The sequence below is a fragment of the Leucoraja erinacea genome, chromosome 36 (assembly GCF_028641065.1).
Source record: "Leucoraja erinacea ecotype New England chromosome 36, Leri_hhj_1, whole genome shotgun sequence".
Classification (NCBI taxonomy): Eukaryota; Metazoa; Chordata; class Chondrichthyes; order Rajiformes; family Rajidae; genus Leucoraja; species Leucoraja erinaceus.
In genome coordinates this window covers 5,073,085-5,088,201 of record NC_073412.1, presented here as the reverse complement: position 1 = coordinate 5,088,201, position 15,117 = coordinate 5,073,085, and the positions used below count along the sequence as shown (strand labels likewise).

General features: G+C 48.3%; 1 protein-coding gene across 1 annotated transcript; it reads left to right on the top strand.

The window, feature by feature from the left end:
• The first annotated feature begins 720 nt into the window (after positions 1-720).
• Positions 721-14,692, top strand: stoml1 (stomatin (EPB72)-like 1). The gene is made up of 7 exons (XM_055662527.1): positions 721-934; positions 6,237-6,343; positions 7,523-7,672; positions 8,349-8,552; positions 9,399-9,585; positions 11,324-11,506; positions 12,468-14,692. Exons 1-7 carry the CDS (start codon positions 736-738, stop codon positions 12,662-12,664), a joined length of 1,227 nt encoding a protein of 408 aa, XP_055518502.1. The 5' UTR covers positions 721-735; the 3' UTR covers positions 12,665-14,692.
• Positions 14,693-15,117: the final 425 nt, after the last annotated feature.

Sequence of the window (15,117 nt, the reverse complement as noted above, 5' to 3'; positions counted from 1 at the left end):
ATCCTCCCCTCACGTGACCGAAAATTTTAACTGGAGGACATCTCTCAGTTTGGTACATGTAAGTGAATGGGGAAACACGCACTTTCCCACCCGTTAAAAACATGGAAAATGGCCGATTTTGAAGGTAGAAAGCGGCGGAAGTGAACAGCTGACATTTGCCGTGGTGATTTTAAGATCCAAAATATCGGGAATTATCGCGTTTGCTCGCTGAATTTCATCAAAAGTAAGTTAATAATGCCTCACTTTTGATGAAATTCAGCGAGCAAACGCGATAATTCCCGATATTTTGGATCTTAAAATCTCCACGGCAAATGTCCGCTGTTCACTTCCGCTGTTTTTCCACCTTCAGTTCCCTCTTGTAATTACCTCACTTTCTATCTTTTGTTTTGCCTGAACATTTAGGTCGCTGTGCTTCACGGTCACACCGACTAGCACAGAAAATTTCAGCTCAAATATCGGCCGTTTTCCATGTTTTTAACGGGTGGGAAAGTGCGTGTTTCCCCATTCACTTACATGTACCAAACTGAGAGATGTCCTCCAGTTAAAATTTTCGGTCACGTGAGGGGGGATCTACGCTCATTTGACCTTTGGTGAAATCACCCAATAACCTCACCTTTGAGTATGGGTGAAAGGGGCCGAATGGTGGTGCAGGGGAGCCTCCCGTCCTGCGGGCGGCGCTGTGGTGGGGCCGGGTGCGGGCCGGGCGGCGGTTGGGCGGCAACGAGCCGGGTCACAATGTGGGGGCGGCGGCACCGAGCGCGGCCATGGGGGGGGGCGGGAGCGGGAGCGGCCCGGCAACTGCCGAACGCCGGCCCGATCCCCGGGCCTAGCCCTAGCTCCACCTCCAGCCCCACCGGCCACCGGCGCGGCAACACCATGTGCTACCCCGGAGACGACGGAGCCGAGGCCGCCTTGCTGCAGGAGCAGAGTGATGGTGAGGGAGGGAGGAGTGTCTCATGGGCACAGGTGTGTGGGGGAGAGGGGCACAGGTGAGACAGGTGTCTCGGTGCCCAGGTGTGGGGGAGAGGGAAATGTCGCTCTGTCCCCAGATGTGTGGAGGAGAGAGACCAAGGTGTGAGAGGGAAAGGTGTCTCGATGCCCAGGTGTGGGGGAGAGGGAAATGTCGCTCTGTGCCCAGGTGTGTGGGGGAGAGGGGCACAGGTGTGTGGGGGAGAGGGGCCCAGGTATCGGGCACAGGGGCCCAGGTGTGAAAGGGAAAGGTGTCTCGATGCCCAGGTGTGAAAGGGAAAGGTGTCTCAATGCCCAGGTGTGAGAGGGAAAGGTGTCTCGATGCCCAGGTGTGTGGGGGAGAGGGAAATGTCGCTCTGTCCCCAGATGTGTGGGGGAGAGGGGCCCAGGTGTGAGAGGGAAAGGTGTCTCGATGCCCAGGTGTGTGGGGGAGACGGGCCCAGGTATCGGGCACAGGGGCCCAGGTGTGAGAGGAAAAGGTGTCTCGATGCCCAGGTGTGAAAGGGAAAGGTGTCTCGATGCCCAGGTGTGGGGGAGAGGGAAATGTCGCTCTGTCCCCAGGTGTGTGGGGGAGTGGGGCACAGGTGTGTGGGGGAGGGAAATGTCGCTCTGTGCGCAGGTGTGTGGGGCACAGGGGCCCAGGTATGTGACAGGGAAAGCTGTCTTGGTGCCCAGGTGTAGGGGAGAGGGGCCCAGGTGTATGGGGGAGAGGTGCCCAGGTGTGAGAGGAAAAGGTGTCTCGATGCCCAGGTGTGAAAGGGAAAGGTGTCTCGATGCCCAGGTGTGAAAGGGAAAGGTGTCTCAATGCCCAGGTGTGAAAGGGAAAGGTGTCTCGATGCCCAGGTGTGAAAGGGAAAGGTCTCTCGATGCCCAGGTGTGAAAGGGAAAGGTGTCTCGATGCCCAGGTGTGGGGGAGAGGGAAATGTCGCTCTGTCCCCAGATGTGTGGGGGAGTGGGGCACAGGTGTATGGGGGAGAGGGGCCCAGGTGTGTGGGGGAGACGGGCCCAGGTATCGGGCACAGGGGCCCAGGTGTGAGAGGAAAAGGTGTCTCGATGCCCAGGTGTGAAAGGAAAAGGTGTCTCGATGCCCAGGTGTGAAAGGGAAAGGTGTCTCGATGCCCAGGTGTGGGGGAGAGGGAAATGTCGCTCTGTCCCCAGGTGTGTGAGGGAGTGGGGCACAGGTGTATGGGGGAGGGAAATGTCGCTCTGTGCCCAGGTGTGTGGGGGGGAGAGAGAGAGACCAAGGTGTGAGAGGAAAAGGTGTCTCGATGCCCAGGTGTGTAGGGGAGTGGGGGGGAGGAGTGTCTCGGTGCCCAGGTATGAAAGGGAAATGTCGCTCTGTGCCCAGGTGTGGGGCACAGGGGCCCAGGTATGTGACAGGGAAAGCTGTCTTGGTGCCCAGGTGTAGGGGGGAGAGGGGCCCAGGTGTGTGGGGGAGAGGGGCCCAGGTGTGACAGGGAAAGGTCGTTCTGTCCCCAGGTGTGTGGGGGAGAGAGGGGCCCAGGTGAGAGGTGGGCAGAGGTATCTTGGTGCCCAGGTGTGGGGGGGGGGGGGGGGAAGGGGCCCAGGTGTGAGAAGTGGTAGAGTGGTCTCGCCGCCCATGGGTGGGGGGAGAGGAGCCTGGGGGGGGGTGGGGGAGAGAAAAGAGTATCAGGGGGAAGTGGGAGAGAGTGGTCTCTGTCCCCAGGTATGAGGAGAAGTGAGATCCAGGAGCCCTGGGGTGGAGGGAGAGGTGTCCGGAGGGGGGCGGGAGAGACGGCGCTATCCACAGGTGACCCTCGAGACAGAATGACCCGCATACCCATGGTGCGCAAAGGGGAAAGGGTAATCCAGGTGTTCCAGGGAAGACTGGTCTATATTACCAGTGTGTCTGGGGAAGAGTTGACTCAGGTGCTGGTGACCTATGTACACAAGTATATCTGGGGAAGGACTGACCAGGTGTGCCTGTAGAATGGGATTACCCAGTCACCTGGATTCTCAGGTACTCGCGACTATTGGGAGAAAGTCCAGAATTCCAGGTATGTTGCGGTCTGACCCAGGGGTGCAATTGTGTCAGGCGTGTGACCCAGGTATCCATTGTGTTCGGGCGGGCAGCATTTCCAAGCATGTAGTCCCAGGCACCGGAGTTTAATTCTCTGATAGTGGTGGGAAGATTAGGGTTCCTGTTCGATCGAAGCAAAGGGAATTAAGGATCAGGTTCCTGAGTGTGAAACAAGTAAAACCATCCAACCTGTACACGGGCATGGGTCACCGATTACCTGATGCACAAAAATTAGACTTTACATGAATTCTCCCAGGCATTTTTAAAGCATTTTTCAAGATAGTATAATAATTATAATAATAATAATAATAATAATAATAATAATAAAATGCTTCTTGGTACTCAATAATAATTGGATATGGCATATGTTCTATTGTTTATTAGCTAGTTTAGTTTATTGTAATCTGCACCGAGGGTTTGTTGTGTGCTAACCAGTCATGCTAAACCAATTATGGAGGAGCAAGTATTTTTTAGAGAAACTGTCTCTACGTGAATCATCAGCTAGTCTTCTGCCTTTAATAAAACAGCAATGCAGCTTTTGTCAATGTATGGCCATTGACTAACACAAATTTTGATTTTATTAGGAAATTATAAGTATTTTAAAAACGTTCTTAACTTTCTTTAATATTTAAATTTGCCCTTTTAATTAAATTGCAAATGTATTCTGTAGCCCAGCAACAGTTGTTTTCAAACCAGAATAAAAATAGGACATGTAAATATTTTTTGAGAGAGGCGTATTTTTTTCCCTGGAGATGTGTCTGATCCGGGCACAATCAGTTTCCCTTTGCTGCACTCCTTTGCTTGCTCACTTGCACGGGATACTGATTGAGCATCATTTGAAAATGTATATCCTTGTTTTTTTGAAAACCCTTTCCGATCTGTGGAAACACCTCCAGGCTCATGATCTTCTTTAACTTGTCTCTGTGATGAAGCTTTTGAATACTGCCCCAATATGTAGTGTGCCTTATTGTTCATTTTATTTTGACCACGCTATTGTGAACAGCTTTGGCACCTTTTTCCTATCTGAAAGACATGTTATATTAGAAGTTGGTGTGGAGGCAAGGAACTGCAGGTGCTGGAATATTGAGTAAAATACAAAGCGCTGGATTAACTCAGCAGGTGAGGCAGCATTGATGACGTCACGAGTCAGGACTCTTCAGGTAGTTGTCACCCTCAGGTCACTTGTTGGCAGAGGACCCTCAGGACAGTTGTCACTTGTTGGCAGAGTGCCCTGTGCCACTGGATTAAACACTGCATGTGTAGGAAGGAACTACAGATGCTGGTTTACACCGAAGATGGACATAAACTGCTGGAGTAACACAGTGGGAAAGGCAGCATCTCTGGAGAGTTGCTCCAGCATTTTGTGTCTGTAAACACTCTGCATGTTCTGTTGTCTTTGCTCTGAATGGGCTCGCCCCGCCTTACCTCTCTGAGCTGCTCCACCCATACGCTCCTGCCCGGTCCCTCAGGTCAGCTGGTCAGCTGCTCCTGGAGGTACCGAGGTCTAGTCGGAGGCTCAGAGGGGATAGAGCCTTCTCTGTTGCTGCTCCGGCACTCTGGAACACCCTGCCGCTGCACACCAGACAGGCCCCCTCACTGTCCATCTTCAAATCCAGTGTTAAAACGCATTTGTACTCCCTGGCTTTTGACCATGCCTGAGGCTTTGCTTCTGTTTGTGGTGTTTTTGATGTTTCTTTATTTTACATGTCTTTTCCTACTATTTCTTTTGATTGTTATTTTTGGTGTGTATTAACTTTTTTGTCATTGATTAGTGATGTACAACTTGAGGAGAAATGATCAGCTCAACTGTGTTATACCTTGGCAAACTATCTGTGGAAGCCATCGGAATTAGGCCTTGTTGTTGAAACCAAACAGAATGATTGTTGTTGCTACTGGATGGTTTTGTGTCCCTGGGTCTCACTTATGCTTGGGCATGTGATGTTGTTTTCTTGTCAACCACAGTTGAGTAGAAGCCTTCAGATTATTTAACTATTTCATCAACACAAGATCAATTGGCTTTGAAGGGTAAGCACTCTGTTGAAATCAGAGAGTGCACACAAAAACTTTCCCGAAGACAGGGTCCCGACCCAAAAGTTTGTCTGTACATTCCTACCACAGATGCTGTCTGATGAAGGGTCTGATCCGAAAAGTCACACCTTCCTTCTCTCCAGAGAGATGCTGCTTGTGTTACTCCAGCATATCGTTTCTATCTTCAGTTTAAACCAGCATCTGCAGTTCCTTCCTGCACATGCTGCCTGACCTGCTGAGTTCCTCCAGCACTTTGTGTTTTGCACAAGTTTGCAGCACCGGCAGCTTCTTGTGTCTCCACAAAAGAAGGCTGTTGAGTTTATTTAAGGTCAGTCGTCTCATCACCAAGACGCCACTGTGGGAGTTCCTCGGGACATTATTCTGGGTCCAGTCACCCTCTCCTGCTTCGACAGTAGATTTTCTGCCATTGTATGGTCAGCGTGGGGATACCAGAATGTTTGATGTTTGCAACTCCTCAGCAAATGACGCAGCCCCTGCCATCATGCAGCAAGAGGTGTACAACAATCAGGCTAATAAGGCGGCACGGTGGCGTAGTGGTTGAGCTACTGCCTGACAGCGGCAGATACCCGCGTTCGATCCTGACTACAGGTGCTGTCTCTACATAGTTTGTACATTCTCCCCGTGACCTGCGTGGGTTTTTTTCCGAGATCTTCGGTCTCCTCCCACATTCCAAAGACATGCAGGTTTGTAGGTTAATTGGCTTGGTATAAATATAAAAATGTAAAAGAGAGGGTGGAACAGGTTTTTGTGCTGCAGGCCTGCCTCTGTTCTTCTGTTATTTTGGAAACAATTATCCTAATAATTCAAAGAGCACCTTGCAGTTTGTTTAATGCACATTCAGATTCAGTAGATTGCAGAAAAGTTTGTAATTAAAGGCATCTGTTTCCTTGTATTATGTAGCAACAAGGAACCGCAGATGGTGGTTTACTCAAAAGAACACAAAAAGTGCTGTCTAACTCAGTGGGTCAGGCAGCATCTCTGGAGAACATGGATAGGTGATGTTTTAGGTCGGGACCCTGCTGTCAGGATAATCAGTGTGAAGAAGGATCCTGACCCAAAATGTCACCTATCCATTGTCCAGAGATGCTGCCTGACCCGCTGAGTTACTTCAGCATTTTGTGTCTGACATATTCTATTTTGGTTGTTTAAACTAAATGTGCTCGCTTTTTCCCTTCAGAAAAGTCGCAGAGCTGTTTATCGTTTACTTGCATGTGGATTATGACCGTTCTCTTCATCTTTCTGGTGATCATCACTTTTCCAATCTCAGCATGGTTCGTCCTGAAGGTATGTAGCACAGAAGTGCTTGCGTTGTTGCTTGTATCTAATGCCGTTGATGTGATGGGTATTTAGTTCGGAAGGGTAGAAGCTCCAGTGGCATCAGAGTGGGCTGTTATCCAAGTTCCAATAAACCTGGGCAGGGGCTTGGAACAATTCAGCCCAAATTCCTACTTCTGACAGGTATTCTGTGATTCTGCAGAAACAATAGTTGATCTTTAAGATTTTTTTTTGCTGCTTTTTGAACTTTTTCTTTCTTGAAATGAAAAGGAGGAACTCTTAAAAAACAAACTGCGCATTTGTATGTTGATTTGCTATCACAAGGCATAGGAACAGAATGAGGCCATTGTGCTCATGGGGTCGACTCTGCCATTTGGTCACGGTTAATCTATTGAAAATATACACCCTCGGGATAATTAACAGAAGCCAATTAACCCGGAGAAACCCTAAGCGGGGAGAATGTAAAATCTCCATCCGGAAAGCACCCGTAGTCAGAATCAAAGTTGGGTCCGCGGTGCTGTAAGGTAGTAAATCTATCGCTGGGCATTGCGCTGCCCCAAAGTCTGATTCTTTACCGTTGATCGAAACCGAGAGTTTTTGTTTCCACTAGGCTAGAGACTTGGGCTTTTTTGTTTTGCACTTATTGGTGATTTAAAAAAAATGATTGAACTTTATTAAAATGTGATTTATAATGTCATCTACCGAGTACTGTGTTTAGAAACCAGTTATGCAGCTGCAAGCAAGTAAGAATTTCATTGTTCTGTTTCGGTACACTTGACAATTAAATGGAATGGATAGAATGGATGTGAAAAGGATGTTTCCAATAGTGAGAGAGTCCAAAACCAGAGGGCACAGCCTTGGAATAAAAGGACGTACCTTCATTATGGAGATGAGGATCAATTTCTTTAGCCGGTGGGCTGTGAATCTGTGGAATTCATTGCCACAGATGGCGGTGGAGGCTAAGTCATTGGGTATTTTTAAGCTGATATTGATAGCTTCTTGATTCATAGAGGGATCAAAGGTTGTGGGGGGGGAAGGCAGGAGGAGAGAGGTGAGTGGGAAAAATAGATCAGCCATGATCGACTGGTGGAGCAGACTCAATGGGTCAAATGGCCTAATTGTGCTCCTCTGTCTTATGCGCTCGTGATAGACATTCTTGACTAATGCTGCTTCTGTTTCCCACTGCAGAAGGTGCCGACCAAAGAGCGGTTTGTTGTCGTCCGTTTGGGAAGAATTATTGGCAGCAAAGGCCCTGGAGTCATCCTCTTGCTGCCTTTCATTGATCAGTGGCAGGTAGTTGATATCCGCTCCAAGACTTTCACGGTTGCAATGTTTGAGGTAGGTTCCATTCGAGACCCCGACTTTTAGAAGAGATGCTTTTGTGGTTTTTTGTTTTAGCAAAACAACCACGTGAGGACTTGTTCAAGATGAATAAAAACCTGTCACTTTCTGTCCTACTAAACCTTTGCTTGAGCAAATCCTAGCTTCACCCCCATCAATGTCTTTGGGATTGAAGATAGACACAAAATGCAGGAGTAACTCAGCGGAACAGGTAGCATCTCTGGATAGAAGGAATGGGTGACGTTTCGGTTCGAGATCCTTCAGCAGACTCGTACACCAGTTGTATTCCACTCTTTAGGGACAAGAGTCTTTAGGAATCAATGTCTTTAGGAATACCTTGGTTTCTTGATCATCCAAATTATTCCAAATGGAATTTAAACTGGAGGTGGTGAAGGGAGGGCTTAAGCCAGAAAGGGTTATTGGGAAGAAAGAGCTACTTTAAATTTAGTCGCATCTGGTTGGGTAACTATAGTTGGGTGGAGATTATTCCATGCTTTAATTGTGCGGGGGAAGAACGAATTGCTGTACACATCTGTCTTTGTAGCTGGGATCACAAATTGGATCGAATGCCCTCGTCTGCTCCTAATTGGTTTGGGTTTGGTGTAGGTCTTGGAGTCTATGTCGAGCGCATTCCTCAGGAATAAAAGAGTAAACTCTCACCTCTCTTCCGCAGGCATCTTGTAAAGATGGAGCTCTGATCATTGTCGGTGCTGAGATCAGCTGCCACGTCTCGGACCCAGAAGTTTTTGTGACAGCTGTGGAAGATATCTGGCATGCGTTGGAACGCACGGCCAAGTCTGTGATGATAAATCTCCTGCTCAGGAAATCTCTGGCCAAAGTCAAGAAGAATAAGAGTAAATTTGAACAGCGATTATCAGTGAGGATCTCTTTTTATTTAAACCTTTATCTTGACATGTCCAATGAACACTGATGCCAGGGCCAGCTTTGTCTCTGATTGCCTTGTCCTGTCTCTGATTAGTGTTTAGGTTATTATTGTCACGTGTACCGAGAAACGTTGACAAGCTTTTTGTTGCGTGCTATCCAGTCAGTGAAAAGGCCATACATGGTAACGTTCAAGTTATCCACAGTATACAGGTAAAGGGAATAACGTTTAATGCAAGATAAAGTCCAGTGAAGCCCGATTGGCAGGGCTGCCAATCGTGCAGAAGTCCCAATGAGGTTGCGATCTCGCCTGACCTATCACCACATCTGAAGTCGGGTCTCTGATACTGTAAGGCTGCAAACCTACCGCTGCGCCACAGTGCTAGAAAATTGGTGGTGGATCTATACTGCATTGAGGCATATTTAAACAGCCTCGTGGGAGTCATGTAATGCCCCTGTCCCACTTAGGAAACCTGAACGGAAACCTCTGGAGACTTTGCGCCCCACCCAAGGTTTCTGTGCAGTTCCCGGAGGTTGCAGGTAGTGGAAGCAGGTAGGGAGACTGACAAAAACCTCCGGGAACCGCACGGAAACCTTGGGTGGGGCGCAAAGTCTCCAGAGGTTTCCGTTCAGGTTTCCGAAGTGGGGCAGGGGCATTAAGGTCCAATATGACTTCCTGACTGTTATACTCAATGCCCCAACCGATGAAGGCATCTTTATTTCTTTGCAGTCGGTGAGGAATGAAGGAGGGATCGACTGCCTGGTTATTTTGAACACCTCCATCCCAGAACAGAAAGCCTCTGAAGAATAATGCATGTGTTTTTGCTCTTTTAACCTGTAGTCGGGGATCAACCAGAAGATCAAATCGTGGGGTGTGCGAGTGGACCACGTAACTATGGTCATTCACAACGAGGATCTTCATCTGTCCAGTGCTACAGCCAGCAGTCGAGTTCACCATGACGCACGCAGTAGTGGCTCCTCAGTGACATCACTTCAGCAACCCTCCACGGCTTCAACTGACTCTGAAGGTTAGCACAGAGATGGAGAGAGGGGGGGGTGGGGGGGGAGAGGGGGGGGGGAGGGGGAGGAGAGTGTTCCTCTAACACTCGGGAACATTTGGAAAAGCAGCTGGGGAAAAATACACCTCCCTAAAACTCCATTCCTGCAGGCACCGCATCTCACACCTGCAACATCAGCACTTCCTATGCTGGAGGATCATCTCCACTGCAGTTTACTGAAGATGTCCTATAATCCCAAACCCACCAGAGGAAGGTGCAGACCTGTCCTTGCACTATAACACTATAACTCCCTGCTGACGGGTACTTAATCTTCCATCTCTGTCTGTCCCTCTCTCCCTTTCGCTGTCTCTCTTTCTCTCACTCTCTGTCTCTCTATCGAAGTCGCTGCCTCCAAAGGGCTGGCAGCATCATCAAGGACCCACACCATCCTGGCAACACACTCATCTCCCCGCTACCTTCAGGTAAAAAGTACAGGAGCCTGAAGACTGCAACGTCCAGGTTCAGGAATAGCTACTTCCCCACAGCCATCAGGCTAATAAACTCAAATGAAACAAAACTCTGAACATTAATAGACCATTATCTGTTTATTTGCACTTTCTCTGTTCATTTATTCATGTGTGTATATATTTATGTAATGGTATATGGACACACTGATCTGTTCTGTATTCATGCCTACTATAGTCTGTTGTGCTGAATCAAAAGTAAGAATTTCATTGTCCTATCTGGGACACATGATAATAAACTCTCTTGACTCCTGACTCTTGACTTGACTCTCTGTCTCTCTCTGTGTCTCTGTCTCTGTCTTTGTCTCACTGTCTCTCTCTCCCTCTTGCTCTCCGTCTCTCTCTCCCTCTCTCCCTTTCTCTGTCGTTGTGTCGTCTTTCTAGTGCTTCTCCTGTCTATATCGTACAAGCCTCAATGTGTTTTGAATTGGGGAACTGCTGAGCTGAGTGGGTGAGGGAGGGTAGAAGTGAAGGGTTTGATAGCACCAAGGCTGCAGAGGCATGGATGAGTTTGTTTACGATGGGATACTGGGATGGAAAAATCTGGAGTTTAGAAGGATGAGAGGGTTTCTCATTGAAACATATAAGATTGTGAAGGGTTTGGACACGCTAGAGGCAGGAAACATGTTCCCGATGTTGGGGGAGTCCAGAACCAGGGACCACAGTTTAAGAATAAGGAGTAAGCCATTTAGAACGGAGACGAGGAAACACTTTTTCTCACAGAGAGTGGTGAGTCTGTGGAATTCCCTGCCTCAGAGGGCGGTGGAGGCAGGTTCTCCTGATGCTTTCAAGAGAGAGCTAGATAGGGCTCTTAAAAATAGCGGAGTCATGGGGATATGGGGGAAAGGCAGGGACGGGGTACTGATTGGGGATACACAAAAATGCTGGAGAAACTCAGCGGGTGCAGCAGCATCTATGGAGCGAAGGAAATAGGCAACCCGAAGAAGGGTTTTGGCCCGAAACGTTGCCTATTTCCTTCGCTCCGTAGATGCTGCTGCACCCGCTGAGTTTCTCCAGCATTTTTGTGTACCTTCGATTTTCCAGCATCTGCAGTTCCTTCTTAAATACTGATTGGGGTTGATCAGCCATGATCACATTGAATGGAGGTGCTGGCTCGAAGGGCCAAATGGCCTGCTCCTACACCTATTGTCTATTTATACCTACAGAGTAGTTAGATGAGCAGATTTTGGAAATACCTGCAAATTTCATTGACTGCCTTGATAAATTATTTGTCTTCCTTCCAGAGATGGGCAAAGGGGCTGGATACGAGGAATCTGAGGATGACAGGTTCAGTCCAGACTGGGTGCTCACCAAGGTGCAGAGTCTCCTCACCGAAGATCTGGTGAAGCAGATTGGAGCCGTCTACCTGTTCGTTGTCAACCTGAAGGATGGAAATCGGAATCTGTATCACTTGGATCTAACTAGAGGTGAGTCAGGTTTTACTGTACTGCGAATGGTATGTTAGCTTTCATTGCAAAAGGATTTGAGTATAGGAGCAGGGAGGTTCTACTGCAGTTGTACAGGGTCTTGGTGAGACCACACCTGGAGTATTGCGTACAGTTTTGGTCTCCAAATCTGAGGAAGGACATTATTGCCATAGAGGGAGTGCAGAGACGGTTCACCAGACTGATTCCTGGGATGTCAGGACTGTCTTATGAAGAAAGACTGGATAGACTTGGTTTATACTCTCTAGAATTTAGAAGATTGAGAGGGGATCTTATAGAAACTTACAAAATTCTTAAGGGGTTGGACAGGCTAGATGCAGGAAGATTGTTCCCGATGTTGGGGAAGTCCAGGACAAGGGGTCACAGCTCAAGGATAAGGGGGAAATCCTTTAAAACTGAGATGAGAAGAACTTTTTTCACACAGAGAATGGTGAATCTCTGGAACTCTCTGCCACAGAGGGTAGTTGAGGCCAGTTCATTGTCTATATTTAAGAGGGAGTTAGATGTGGCCCTTGTGGCTAAGGGGATCAGGGGGTATGGAGAGAAGGCAGGTACGGGATACTGAGTTGGATGATCAGCCATGATCATATTGAATGGCGGTGCAGGCTCGAAGGGCCGAATGGCCTACTCCTGCACCTAATTTCTATGTTTCTATGTACACGTTGGTAGACAAAATTGCTGGAGAAACTCAGCGGGTGAGGCAGCATCTATGGAGCGAAGGAAATAGGCGACGTTTCGGGACGAAACGTCGCCTATTTCCTTCGCTCCATAGATGCTGCCGCACCCGCTGAGTTTCTCCAGCACTTTTGTCCACCTTCGATTTTCCCGCATCTGCGGTTTCTTCTTAAACATTTACTGTCTACCTTGCCAGTTCTACAAGTTCTTTGTTCATGCAGTAGGATAGTTTGTTTTCCCTTGACCCGCTGCTGCTGCTCGCTTTCAGATTCGGGCTACGCGGGCTACGGTCTGCCCAAGATAGAGCCCGACGTGACGCTGGAAGTCACGGAGAAGACCATGCTGGCTCTGCTGACGGGGTCGACAAGGCCTTTCTCCGCCTACATGAGCGGCAAAATCCGCCTGCAGGGCGATCTGAAGACCGCCATGAAGCTGGAGGACCTGATCAAGCTGCTGCCGCCGTGACGCAGCCCGCCCTGACAGCCTCCCCGCTCCTGAGGTTACACGCCTTGTATTTTACGCACAGTTTTTGTTACTTCGCTCAAAAAAAAAAAAGTTCTATTCTTATCGATTGTTAATAGTTTACAGACTCCTATGGAAGAGAATGAATAAACTTGTACCACTAGGTTATCATGCCATGGGATATTCACTTCAGGACGCTCTTGAGTCTTGCTCCTCTCTCCCGTCTCCCTCACCAAAACCCTCCCCCAGTCAAACAACGGCAGTGGAAGCAACTCGGTGCCTAAATGTGCTGCCTAATCTACGCGGAGTTAATGAGACTTAAAGATTCATGTAGAATTGGAGTGAATGGCTGCTTAATGATCGGCATGGACACAGCGGGCCGAAGGGCCTACTTCTGTACTGTCTCGCTCTGTGTTGCTGTCAGTGGGGCTGTGAAAGAGGTAAGAGGGAGCTGGAATGAACAAAAAACAGTCCCCTAATGCTCTGTGTGTTTGTGGCACATTTCTCCTTCATCGGCCTTCAGCTGTGTCAAAAGCGCTTAGATTTTTTATATCAGAGTAGGGACGCAGAACAAACTATTAATATGTTTGTTTTAATTAACAACCAGCCACGTGTTTGCACTATTTACAACTCTTGTACGTGGCTGGCGATGGGCGCAAGTTGTGAAGTATGTTCTTGAAGTGCAAGAACAATACTGAGCTGCGTGCTCACTCTGGCAACTTCACGGCGAGGATCTCCTGAGATATTGTTTATCTGACGGGTTGTAAAGATAAGCACAAGTTTCTTTTGAGCAACCGTATTCCCACCAGCTCCCTCCTGGAACTGGACTTAAAATATCTCACATTCTCCTCCAGTCCAGCAGTGGGCAAACACCACTTGAAGCTGGAATTAAATAGGATCTGCGAAGGTTTCTCTGCATGGATTGAACAAAATGTGACAATACTTCAGGAATTTAATTCCAAATGACTTTTGTCAAAATTTCTTTGTAGGATAAGAGTGGATTGGAATGTAGTGGAGAGGGTGAGGTGTGTCCTCACAATTGCCCGCCTCTCTGTGGGGGAGTCCTGGGTGGTGGTGCTGTTGGGTGACAAACATTTGCGTGTAAGGCATGGAAGGATGCAGTTCCAATACGGGCAAGTGGGACTGGCATAGATGTGGAGCAAAAGTCGACATGAATGTGGTGGGATGAAGGCCCCGTTTCTGCGCTGACTCCAACGGAACAAAATCCATGCAGTAAAATTAGTCGCAGGCCATCTCCCATCTGCTTCGGCTAACTTTCAGATTCCAGCCAGGCTGCTTGTTACACACCTCGGAAAGTGGCAGACGTGTCTTTGGGAGAGATGTACGCATCATGCCGTCTTTGTTGGCGGGACGTGCAATCTGTTACCAGCTCCACTGTGCCTCTTGTGCTACCACGATGTCCCACACCAGTGTGAACGACTGTCCACAGTACTTCAACCACCAACAGCTAATCTCCCCACCACCCCTGTTCCTTCTCCACCTTGTCTCCGGGGAACCCAAACCCTTCCACTCAGACCAGCACACCAAAGCAGGAATTCAATTTTCCATAGACCAGGAAATCAACTTGGGCCACCTGCTTTGAGCAAAGTGAATTATTTTTAAAAAAAATGATAATTGAGTTTTCACCCAGGTTCTGCTGCTATTATCATTTTGAAATTTGTGGCGTCTTGCTGTGCCTTCGTTGGTGGCCTGACGTCAACGGTACATTAGCAGCAGAACGCCTCAGCACCAGGCAGCGCAAGGGCGCTACGGAAATGCAGACTTTCAAGCCAGACTTGGGGAAAGTCACTGTGACCACTACAGCCGGTGGCCTCCACACCGGAAAAATGTCACAAACAGAAATTGCAATCGGTCTGAGCACGAGCCTGTGTGGAGGAGCGGAGTTTTGTACTAGTATAAAACGTAATCACGGCTGAGGAGAAATTTAAATGTATCTAGATTTATCCTCGATGGGTTGATGCCTGTTACAAAATGATTGTACCTCGAAATAAATTCTTATTGTTTTTTGTATTTCTGATGAACTTTTTTTGAACTAATAATTTGATAGCTTGCCTGTGGAGTTGCAGGCGATACAGTTGTCTGTGCTGGCTGCTGTTGGGATGTCACATCGTCGGGGTGGGTTTCTGAAGCTTTACGTTTGTCTCTGGTGTCCCGCTTCCCCCTCTGTTCCAGCCCTTCACTAGCCTTAGCTCTCTGGCCTTCAATCTAAAAATATATCTCATACATCTTTCCTTACGATGTAGAATGAGGCTACTTGGAGTCAAAGACTCGGCCCACGCCAGGCATTCCACTTTCTCCCGCTCCCAATCCAGCAGAAGGTGCAGAAGCTTAAAAGAGCGGACCACTAGACTCAGGGATAGCTTCTTCCCTTCTGTTATCAAGCTTCTGAGTGGTCTTTCTATAAGCGACTGTCTGATTCATCTCTACCCCATTGG

Coding starts and splice junctions, on each gene's coding strand:
- stoml1 (XM_055662527.1), top strand. CDS start 736: ATGTGGGGGCGGCGGCACCGAGCGCGGCCATGGGGGGGGGCGGGAGCG. Junction 6,344..7,522: donor CAGCATGGTTCGTCCTGAAG/GTATGTAGCACA, acceptor TTCCCACTGCAG/AAGGTGCCGACCAAAGAGCG. Junction 11,507..12,467: donor TCACTTGGATCTAACTAGAG/GTGAGTCAGGTT, acceptor GCTCGCTTTCAG/ATTCGGGCTACGCGGGCTAC.